General features: G+C 39.2%; 1 protein-coding gene across 8 annotated transcripts in view; it reads left to right on the forward strand.

The window, feature by feature from the left end:
• Positions 1 to 30: 30 nt before the first annotated feature.
• The window catches only part of GCNA (germ cell nuclear acidic peptidase), a 19,027-nt gene continuing 8,552 nt past the window's right edge, over positions 31 to 10,505 (forward strand). For 5 of the 8 annotated variants that reach the window (XM_035892156.1, XM_035892155.1, XM_035892153.1 and 2 more), the window contains exons 1-6: positions 33 to 883; positions 3,944 to 3,995; positions 4,371 to 4,444; positions 5,911 to 6,351; positions 7,730 to 7,892; positions 8,973 to 9,117. In XM_035892156.1, coding sequence (XP_035748049.1) covers positions 880 to 883; positions 3,944 to 3,995; positions 4,371 to 4,444; positions 5,911 to 6,351; positions 7,730 to 7,892; positions 8,973 to 9,117 — 879 coding nt within the window. In that variant the 5' untranslated portion in view covers positions 33 to 879. Of the gene's footprint in view, positions 884 to 3,943; positions 3,996 to 4,370; positions 4,598 to 5,910; positions 6,352 to 7,729; positions 7,893 to 8,972; positions 9,118 to 10,505 lie in introns of those variants that run through there. The other 3 variants (XM_035892154.1, XM_035892159.1, XM_035892158.1) reach the window with 3 other exon arrangements.

The raw sequence follows: 10,505 nt of genomic DNA on the forward strand, positions 1-10,505 counted from the left end.
GCGGCGCTCGGTGGGGGCAGCGGCCCCATCCCTCGTGTCCTGTGTTGTTTTTATTGATCGCATCTAAATATAAGTTTAGGTTACGCCTTCAATTGTTTTATGAAATTGGTAGGTGTTAGCAAGCATCGGAATTCTAGTCTTTAAGGCTTGGGTAACTAATCAAAAGAAAATGGCTTCATATTTTTAAGCAATTGGGTAGTGTATCTTTCAAGCTCTTAATGTTTGCTTTCTTGTCAGAAAATGAAATAACTTTGTAAGAGTATTATGGCTTGCCTCTATATTTGCGTAAGAACTGCAGTCCAAGTGGTAATACCTCCATTCTGTGTCTTAAAATAGCTTTCTGAAAGGTACTGCAGTTTGCTGAATATTTATGGCAACTACATTAAAGTGTACTTTATGTGAAAGCAGCTTGTTTCTCATTGTTGCATGTTTTGAGGTTTCGGGCTTAATAAAATACACCTTTCTCTGCCTGATCATTTACCATGCATAAGATGAGAAACAAGCTTTCTATCCCTTCTGATTTCTCATACCCAACTTGAACTTAAAACAATGTAATGTCCTAAGCCTGTGTGTCCAAACAGTTCAGTCTTTCACATTTTGACAGTGATTGATTGCTACTTGAGTATTGAACATACATGGTTGTTACAAATTTTAATATACAAGCTTTAATATTTCTATTTTAAATAATTTAAAATAACTCAGCCTGAGATGTTTAGTGGTTTTTCAGTATATAACTGGTTCTTGGTATTCACAGGTATTTCAGACTAGTAGAGATGCAGATCTTCTTGCTGTGGCCCTGATGTTCTTGATACTATTCTGCATTTCATTTTTTGCAGCTATGCCCTATACTTCTCTTCCAGCAGTGATGATGAATTTGAAATGTGTAAGTAATAGCACATGTTAGTTTTTCTGAAGGAGTATGAAAAGGACATGTTTGTATCTAGTTATAGTGAAGTAGTTTTTACGCATAATTTTCTTTCATTGCTCCTGCTGCAAAGTAAGTTTTCTCCTTGCGGTTCAGTGTTGGTAGCTATATGCCACAGCGAGTGTTCTTGAATCTCATGTCTCAATCTTGGATGCTTTTTGCCTTGCATTATTTTTTCTTGTTGCCTCAGTTTTGTCTGCTCCCTGTCACTCACTTGCTTCCTTCTTAGTCTACGGGAGCATCTTTGAATAAACATTTTTTCTATTTTTTTTCTTCTACTGTTCCAAACACATGTCTAAACTACTCAGAGTTCCCTCTTACGTCTCACTGCTTTTGCTGCACGCGTCTTAGCCAGTCAGGGATGGTTTTGGTTTTTAGTGGCTCAAGGTCTTGGTAAGATGGAATTGAATACTAAATTTTACATGGTGGCTTCTTCTGTGTGTAAATTCCTGTCTTTGTTTAGCCTGTACGTACAAAACCTAATATTCCTATTTTTCTTTTTGATAATAGCCATATGACTATCATTTTGTGCTAGGTTAGTTGAGTACACACTTTTTTCCCCCCCTGTTGCAAGAATTCTGTTTAACTTGATCCTTAGATGGATTTATCATGGCTCTACCACATCTCAAATGGGTTTTAGACCAGTAATTAATTTAAAAGTTTGTATTTCTTTCAATGTGTTCCTCATTACATATTCAACATTTGAACAGAGATGGTAACAAGCCATATCTGTTTATTTTGCCTTTTTGCATATCACTCTCATGTTAGTCCTAGCTGCTTTTAAAGCAGATTGCTCGTTGCTTTAGAGTTCATGCTGTGCTCTAGCTTAGTGCCATGTGAATGATCTTAAGCATTGTCAAGCCTTACTACTTGCATCCAGTTGAATTAAAATGTGCTCTGTATAGTTCCTGCACTGCCTCTGGGCTTTTAAATCTGATAAATATTTCAATACTGTCCATTCATTAGGTCATTGTTCACTTTATTTTTTTAAACTTAAGTAGTTGACAGTCTGCTCTTCCCCCCGGCCCCGCATCCATCCGGGAGGCTGTTGAGGCCAAAGTCGTGGGCCAGCTCTTTCATGGAAGGTAGCTGAGAGTAACTGCTTGGGGCAGAATATTTGCAAAGCTATTCCCTTGCCATACTATCTCTATAGTGCAGATGTAGGAAAGAAAAAAAGTGAAATGAAAATATGTAACAAGAAATGAAAAAAATCTGATTTATTAAGTAGCAAGTCCATATTTTTCTGTAAGCTTTCAGTTTTCTGTGACTAGCTGTCAGCCGTACCAGTTTAGTGCTGCTTCATGGTCTAGGAACACTGGTTACAATCATCTAGGAAAGCTTCTGGCTGTTCGTGCTTCAGTGAGTCACCTTAATGTGGTGGCTTGGAAGGCAGTAGATGCTGTGTTTACTACTTCTGTAATGAAGGTAGTAGTGAAGGTTACTGGGTGCTAAAACTGAAAATAACTTACTGCTCCAAATACTTTTTGAGCTTCAAGGTCTTGAATTCTCTCCCACCACTGCCTTGTGCTCTTCTTTAAAGAGGACAACACTGGGTCCCATCCTATGCTTTTTAACTTAGAGTGTGCTTTCAGGGTTGCACCTGGGAGTAGCTCAGCTGCTCTTCCTAGTAGCAGAATCTACCAATCAGCCATAAAAGCTTTATCAAGCAAATCTATCTTCTGTTTTTAGGCTTATGGCATAGTACAAACGTTTATAATCCCATTGAAGTCACGTATGCAGCTTCAGATTGTGAGAACAAATGCTCCTTAACTGCTATTTTGGCCCATTAGGTTCTGAAGAAGGGACAGTTGTTTCCCTTCTCCCCAGCCTGATTTATGCTTTAATGAGATTTGTTCCCCTTCAACTTCCCCGAATCTCTCATAATGATAAAGATGGGTGAAATTTTGATGGCATTTCTGATACTCTCTCTAATCTCTACTTCAAGCATGTGCAGTACTGCTGCCTGGACTGTTTTCCTGTTTAGCAGTTATCACAATATTCCTGCAGTGATTAAAATGCATTTATTTCTGAGAAATAGTATTGAATTGCAGTTCTACAGTGAGGTGGTGGTATTACCATTTTTTCTGAACATTTTTTTGAGTCACTTACAGAATCATAGAATCATAGAATGTTTTGGGTTGGAAGGGACCCCTAGAGGTCATCTAGTCCAACCCCCCTGCAGTGAGCAGGGACACCGCTAACCAGATCAGGTTGCGTAGAGCCCCGTCCAACCTGGCCTTGAATGTTTCCAGGGATGGGGCCTCCACTACCTCTCTGGGCAACCTGTTCCAGTGTTTCACCACCCTCATTGTAAAGAATTTCTTCCTTATATACAGTCTAAACCTACCCTGTTTTAGTTTAAAACCATTACCCCTTGTCCTGTCACAGCTGGCCCTACTAAAAAGTTTTTTCCCCATCTTTCCTATAGGCTCCCTTTAAGTACTGAAAGGCCGTAATCAGGTCTCCCCGCAGCCTTCTCTTCTCCAGGCTGAACAACCCCACCTCTCTCAGCCTGTCCTCATAGGAGAGGTGCTCCAGCCCTCGGATCATTTTAGTAGCCCTTCTCTGGACCCGCTCCAACAGTTCCATGTCCTTCTTGTGCTGAGGGCTCCAGAGCTGGACGCAGTACTCCACTTAGTGGAATAAGCATATGGACACCTCTTTGTAGTAGGAAAATTACCTGCAGTCATTGAAATTCTTGGAGAAAATACTGATAAACCCATTCAATTCCATCCCCAATGATCCACATATGAGGAGCTATACTGGATACTGCAAGAGTCATAACAGCAGTTATTATCTGTCTTTGTGCTGGGCAAGGATTGAATAATGAAGGAAATGCTAGACAGCTGCTGTCAGTTTTGAGGTGTTGAGAGTTGGAATTATAGGTAAAGGATTCTTATGTTTGTGGGGTTTTTTTAAAACTTTAGACTGAATTTTTACTAGTTGCAAACTTTTATCTTAAAAATGCATAACAAAAGAAACAAAAACTTGTCCTTAATTAATCTTTTATTGTTTCAGTTTTAGCTAGAATGAAAACTCCTAAATCTCTTACTAAAAAGGTGGATGCAAGGTGGGTGCTGTAATTAATGATTTTTCAATGCTTATATATTAGTTTTCTGTAACACATCTACTTTTCAGAATACAGGAAAACAATCAAAACTTTTAGTGATTCATAGGCAAATATCGTGTATAGGAGTGAGTGCAGACAGAAATGTTATATGTTCAATCTGTATGTTCAGGTCAGATATAAAATGGGATGTTTGGAGTTGTATATGCTCTATTGCCATTCCTATTAACGGACATAGTTGGTAATATCTGCTGTGAACAACTGCTAATGTTATATTGGGTGGCTTTTTGGTTTGCTTTTTTAGTAAGGCAAACTTACTATTCTGTTTTCCTGCTTATGCCTACCTTTTTTTCACATTATTTGCTTTTTTTTTTACAGTTTGAAGGACTTAATTGATGACTCGGATGATTTCTTCTTGAACTTTAAAGTGAGAAACAGCACAACAAAGAATGGCAAGTAATTGTCCAACAGCAAATATGAAGCAGGAATTTCAATGGGTGGAAAGAGCATTCACTGAGCTCATAAATTTCTGAGAGCATTTCTTAAACATAAGATTACTTTGTCTCTTGAGGGTAAGAGGAGAGGTTTTTCTGTTTCCTCTGGGGGTAAGCATGGTCATGCTTTTCTGACAAGTGTACATTTTGAAGCATTGCTGTAGATCTGCAGATACTGTGGACTATTTATTAGTACTTGGGTCTGTGAAGAGTAGTAACTCATGGTTGATAATACTGAGCTGCAAATATGGGATCATCACTGTGGAGGGAGGACTTAGGATATGCAAAACAGTGTTCCTATGGCTGTACCAGCTCATTCTGTGCCAAAATACACTGAGTAAAGAAAGATGGTAACTGTTAAGCTAGATACTTTGAATTTGGTGCAGATATTGGCAATCAGGCCAGTCTTGCCTATGGGTGTTGCAGAGCCACAGGTAAGGTCCTTTAATTTGGAGCTTCTTTAGCCAAGGTTCTATATGTTAATGCTGGCTACAAGATGCTCTGGCAAACCATGACTTGAAGGGTTTCAGTGTTTATCTGAGCAGAGGATCCCTGTTTTCCCTCAAGGGATGGAAAGTGCCTTGGTTTACTAACATTCAGAGACAGATTACAGCTGTCTGGCACACTTCTCATTGATATGAGCAAATTGGACTCCTAGAAGGAGTGAATAGGGCTCTGGAATTCTTGACAGAGCCACTAGGCCGGTGATCAGGTGATAGAATTCTAGTAGATGAGAGATGATAACAGTGATCTCATGTGAACCTGGAGAAGCTCTGACTGCTGATGAGGAAGGGCAGGATCTCTTGCAGCTGGTGTGAATGTCATCCCTGAAACATGTATGCCAGCTGTATGCTGTAAAAAGCTAATGGAGTGGTTTCTGGAGGGGAAATGGGGGAAGCAAAGTGGACCAAAAGCATCATTTAAAAAAAAAAAAAAAAAAATCGCCAATAGACCTGCCATGATCCCTTGATCTTGATAGGTCAAATCTGAGATGCCAGAAGCCTTGTTTGTTGGCAGGTGTGGGCTTTGTGCTGTAGGCTATGGTACAGTAAGCTAAGGCCAAGCGTTTTTTAAGTCACCCTTCACTTGGTGGCTTTATAAAACTTTAATATGAAATGTTCAGCCTTATTCTTACCTGCACGTAGCTTTTGTTTCTGGGAGTGAAGGTTATGCTAGCACTAGCTACCTGTTCAGGACTGCCAGGCCTGATGGCTGATGTATATATACATGACATTTAAGCCACTTTGTTTTAATATATCTTTCATTATGATGGTAAATGAACAAAGTGTAACGAAGAAAATGCAAAGATATCTATTTGTTGTGTTTTCCTATCTTTCAAGGGATATCTTTTTTTTGTGTTAAAACAAAGGCAGGTCTCCTAAATGAAATTGCCAAACCTTTAAGCTGTTTATTTTGAATTGCAGCACAGAAGGATATTCAGACCCCAAAAAAGCTGATGACTTCTGGAAAGAAAACCACTTGCTGCCAAGAATTGCAGTATCCAGAGGCTTCAAGTGATATTGAAGACACTGTCTTTGTAGAAAGTTCGTGGCATGACTACCAAAAAGGGGGAGTGAAAGACTTGAAAGAGAGTCCGAGGTGCATAAAGCTCCTATCTCCACAAAATCTGAAAGGGTCAATTTCCAGAGGCAGTCCAGACTTGGTTGTTAGAAGGAAAGAAAGAAACTGTGAAGAGAGTACAGAAAATAAAGTGCCAACTGTGGCACTACGACACAGTACAGGGGAAGAATCAGATACCTCAGATGATGAATTTGAATCATTAATAGAACGGATAAGGAAACAAAGTATACCCCAAAACCCAATCTTAAGCACAAGTAAAACTGTCTACCAGCCAAGAACAATAGGTAAGCAGTTGTTCTTCATTAACTTGCAAGTTGCCTATTGGCAGCAATGGTAGTGCTGATTGCCTAATTATTTTCATTTGTGTGGCATATGCTTTAGAACTGGGCATCTTGCAATTGAATTCAATGCAGTCAGAAATTATTCCTCTGAGAAGTCTGGAAAGTGATTCTACTGGTCATGTGGTATCAAGATTTAAGTTTTTTCACTATTGCTTGTTTTTATAATTCCTATATTTGTAGGCATTTTTTAGTTCTTAAAATTGTTCTGAAAAGACATGTAACTGGTGTTTTTGAATTTTTTTTTTTTAACATATAGCAATAATGTGAAGCTGTCATTTTGGTAAGACTGAAATTTTGAGCAGTTTAGATGCTGTTAGTTTAGCATTTGGATTTATAATTTATTTTATTTAAAATACAGTTTATAATGAGAATTTCTTAAAAACTAGCTCCTTCTCTCCTTTGACTAACTGCTCCAACTGAAAGATTGCAAAGGGGGAAAAGGCTTATTGCTGACTAAGAGCAGGTTAAAACAAGTCTCCTTCTAGAAGAGTAAACACAAGGTGCGTTCATCACTAACAAGGACTAGCTCAGGGCAGGGAGACCTATGGAAGAGGATGGCTGAGAGCATAGAAATATGCCCTGGGAAAGGGCTGTGGGTTTTTTTTTTAATGAGAGTATGTCAATGTGATCTAGAAAACATGTTCTAGAAGTGATCTGGAAGCTGCATTGGCTTCTCTATATATGGTTGAACAGTGAACTAGCCCAAATAGGGAAACAGTATAGAAAAGCCAGCAGGGAGAACATCTGAAACTACAAATCTTGAAGCAGTCCTTGATTTCTGGTGTGAAGGTAAGTCATTTTAGCAATCTGTCCAGGTATGGACTAGGCAAATAGGCAGCTATCTGAACAGAACTTGCCTGTGAAACAAACAGTGTGACTTACAGTACATGACAGAAAGCTAGAAAGTGTTGTGTGTTTTTGGCTTTTTTGGTTTGTTTGGTTTTTTTTTTTGTTTTGTTTTGTTTTTTTTGTTCAAATGATGTCTCTGCATTACTGCTCCCAATGCGCTGGTGATGTATTTTCAATTGGTGAAATGCCTGAGTGAGGTCACAAATGCTTTTTCCTCTGCTTCCTCCTAGCTGAATGTTTTTAAGTTTGGAGTCTGCCATTCCTTCATTGAATGGTAATTTTTGTAGCATATAACAGCAAATTACCTTTCCATCATTTGTAAAAGCCTTTGCGTTCAAGTATGCACAGTAAGAGTGTGTACACTGAGGTGTGAAATATTTGACATTTTTCACAGTTATCTGTTACGTGGTTGCTGTCTGTGCTCTTGTTTGTTTGACAGTGTGTAATTCTGTGACTCTTTCTGTTGAACTAGAAAACATCAAGCCACCCTGTGAAGATGCCCAGTCCTTGAAAGGGGAGGGAGTCAAGACACAAAGCTCCATTTCACTTCAAGAAACACCTAGGATAACAGCTTCTGCAAGAATTCCTAGGAATGAATTGGTCAGTTGCTCACAGTCAGCAAAGACAGAGACAAAGTAAGTATTTCTCCATTTTTACTATGTTCTAGGACCATTAATAGATGAACAAAGAGATACTAAGCATTTTGCCTAGGATGATGTTATGATTTTTCTGGTGCCTAGAAACTTCTGCTACTGATTCAGCAGTCGTTAATAGTTAGGTAGCTGGAAATCAAAGCTTTCAGTCTCACGGAGACTGTAATCTAATCTCCACTTAGAGGAATTGATGACAAATAAATCTGATAAATGTCGAATCTTCTTTGTAAATGTTAACTCTCTTGCTCTTTGTCTTGGCACAGCATATTTCTAACATCCACTGACCATACAGATTCTATCTATCTAGCTGCCTGCCTCTGAAAATATATAAAAACTGATTCTATTAGTAATTCCTGCCTTTTCACAAGCTTGTCTTGATATTTTTGACCTCTATCTTTATAATTCCTGTTTCTTTTTCTATATGTGGATGCAGCTTTAGCTTTTCAGAAGAATGTCTTTTTCATTTCTAATAGCTGCCTTTATTCTGCCTCTTAGCCATGTGATGTTTTCTTTAGTCATTTTATAATTGTGTATACTAGTACAAAACCTTCAGATGATCTCTTTCAAAGCTGATGTTTTGTCAGAATGCTGCAGTATTGGATTTAGTCATTCTAGTGGAATATCTACATCCCCTGAATGAATTCCTGAGTATTCCTAGAACGTCTTTGGTTGTGTTTCTGAAAATATACCTTCATTGTGGGTGATTGTGTTAGGGCTGTTCATATATTGATCAAGCTTTGATATAATTGTGGCTTGCTGTGTCGCGGAGATCTGAGCTACCCTCTTTTCCTACTTAGGAGTCCTCATAATCTAGCTTTCTTAATTAATGAAATAAATGCAGAACTGTTGCAACAGCTCTGCCCTTTCACGCCTCTGAAGGGGGAAGAAGACTGTATGAGCATGTGCACCCCAGTGGCCGTGTGAGGGCAAGCTAGTGAAGAGTCAGGGGAGGTTTATGCCAGTGGCAGCACGCCAGAAATCTTTATTGGTTATACAGTGGCCGTTATTTTTCAATGTGGTATCTCTGTACTTAAGTAAACTGCTTTATGGCTTTTCTTGCAGGCCTAGAGTGTGCTCAGTACCTGGCTGTTTCTTGCAAGATCTCTCAAATCCGGCTTCCCACTATGTGAAGTATTTCAAGAAAAATAAAGAGGATCTGGCACAGAAGCTCTACTGTCTGTACAATAGTACTATCTTTGAGCACAAGGTTGGCTTCAAAACAAAAACTACAGTTCTAAAATGCTGGTTAATTTGTTGCTCCTCACTTTTTGATGTGATTGCTCTTTATCCTCTACAGTTAGAAGTTAAATTTTATAGCAATGACTTATGTTTGAAGTAACTTAAGTGATTTATTTGAAAGGGGTTTGTCACCACTGTGATGCATCAGTTTTTGGCTTTCCCAGCTGGCTTTCCCAGCTGTAATGGTGTACCATCCTTAAGTGAGCAGTCTGGATGGTGTCCAAGAGTCTTTGATGAAAGAAACTGCTGCGTGAGGGGCCCTGGATTAGTTTCATCTTTGAAGAGGTCACTGATATTTATCTTCCTGTATTTTCTAGTACCTGCATGGTCATCAACTCAGCAGCCTGGGAATGTTTCTGTTGCTGCCTCTGTGATCGTAGATCCTAGCAAAGGCACCTATGGCTTTCTGCTGCTGAAAGAAGCTCAAGGTTGCCTGCCACTGTTGCTCATTCAGCTTTTACTGAAGTAACATGTACTAGTGAACTCTGCAACATTACTGCAGCCTAATACCTAGTGTTAGCACAACTTTCTTGCTGGAGCTGACAAAAGGCAAGTGGCAGGAGCGTATGTTGGGGAGCAGGGAGCTGATGGATAAAAGCGCTTCCCATTGTTGTTAGTGCCTCTTGCCTCATACTTAGTCATGCTACATGCAGTCTTTGTTCATTCCTATTACATTTTCATGTCTGCCATTCTGGAGCAGATTAAAAAGCTGCTTATTCTTTCAATAAGTTTTGGGTGAACCTAAAGCTATAAGTTGTGTTTCAAATTGAAGGTTTCCATTTCAGAGACCTGCTGTCTTGACCTTTACATCTTCTGGGATACTGGACACCCTCCTCTGGTGCAAAACATCCTTGAAAGGAAGGACACTGCTCTTAGTAATTCCAATAGAATTTCCTTCAGGAAGGAAAATGTTTCTGAGCAGATAAGAAAATATTGTTGAGCTGACCCAAGGATAGGCTGGGGGTCATAATTTCATGTAAAGCTGAGCTGAACAGACTCACTTGCTGAAAGCAAAATATCTTGCTCCCCAGTGCTTCAGCCCTGTACCTCTGCTGGCACTTACTACTGTTGGACAGTTTACTTAAGCTCTAATGAACTTATATGACGGAAAACTGTTAATAAAAGAACAGAGCTAACAAAGATAGATATGATGAGGGCTTATAAAATTGGGAGTAGCACAGAGGATAAGCAAGGGATGATTTTTCACCCTCTCGCCGTGTGAAGGCGCATCAAATTAAAATGGCAAGTTGCAGGCTCAGAACAACCAAAGCAGATGGTACTTGACCTGTAGATTAAGCTGTAGAACTTCTGATCATAGACTATTGTGGAGGCTAACAATGCATATGTATTCTTAAA

This window comes from Egretta garzetta, unplaced genomic scaffold (genome assembly GCF_000687185.1).
Source record: "Egretta garzetta isolate BGI_Z169 unplaced genomic scaffold, ASM68718v1 scaffold404, whole genome shotgun sequence".
Classification (NCBI taxonomy): domain Eukaryota; kingdom Metazoa; phylum Chordata; class Aves; order Pelecaniformes; family Ardeidae; genus Egretta; species Egretta garzetta.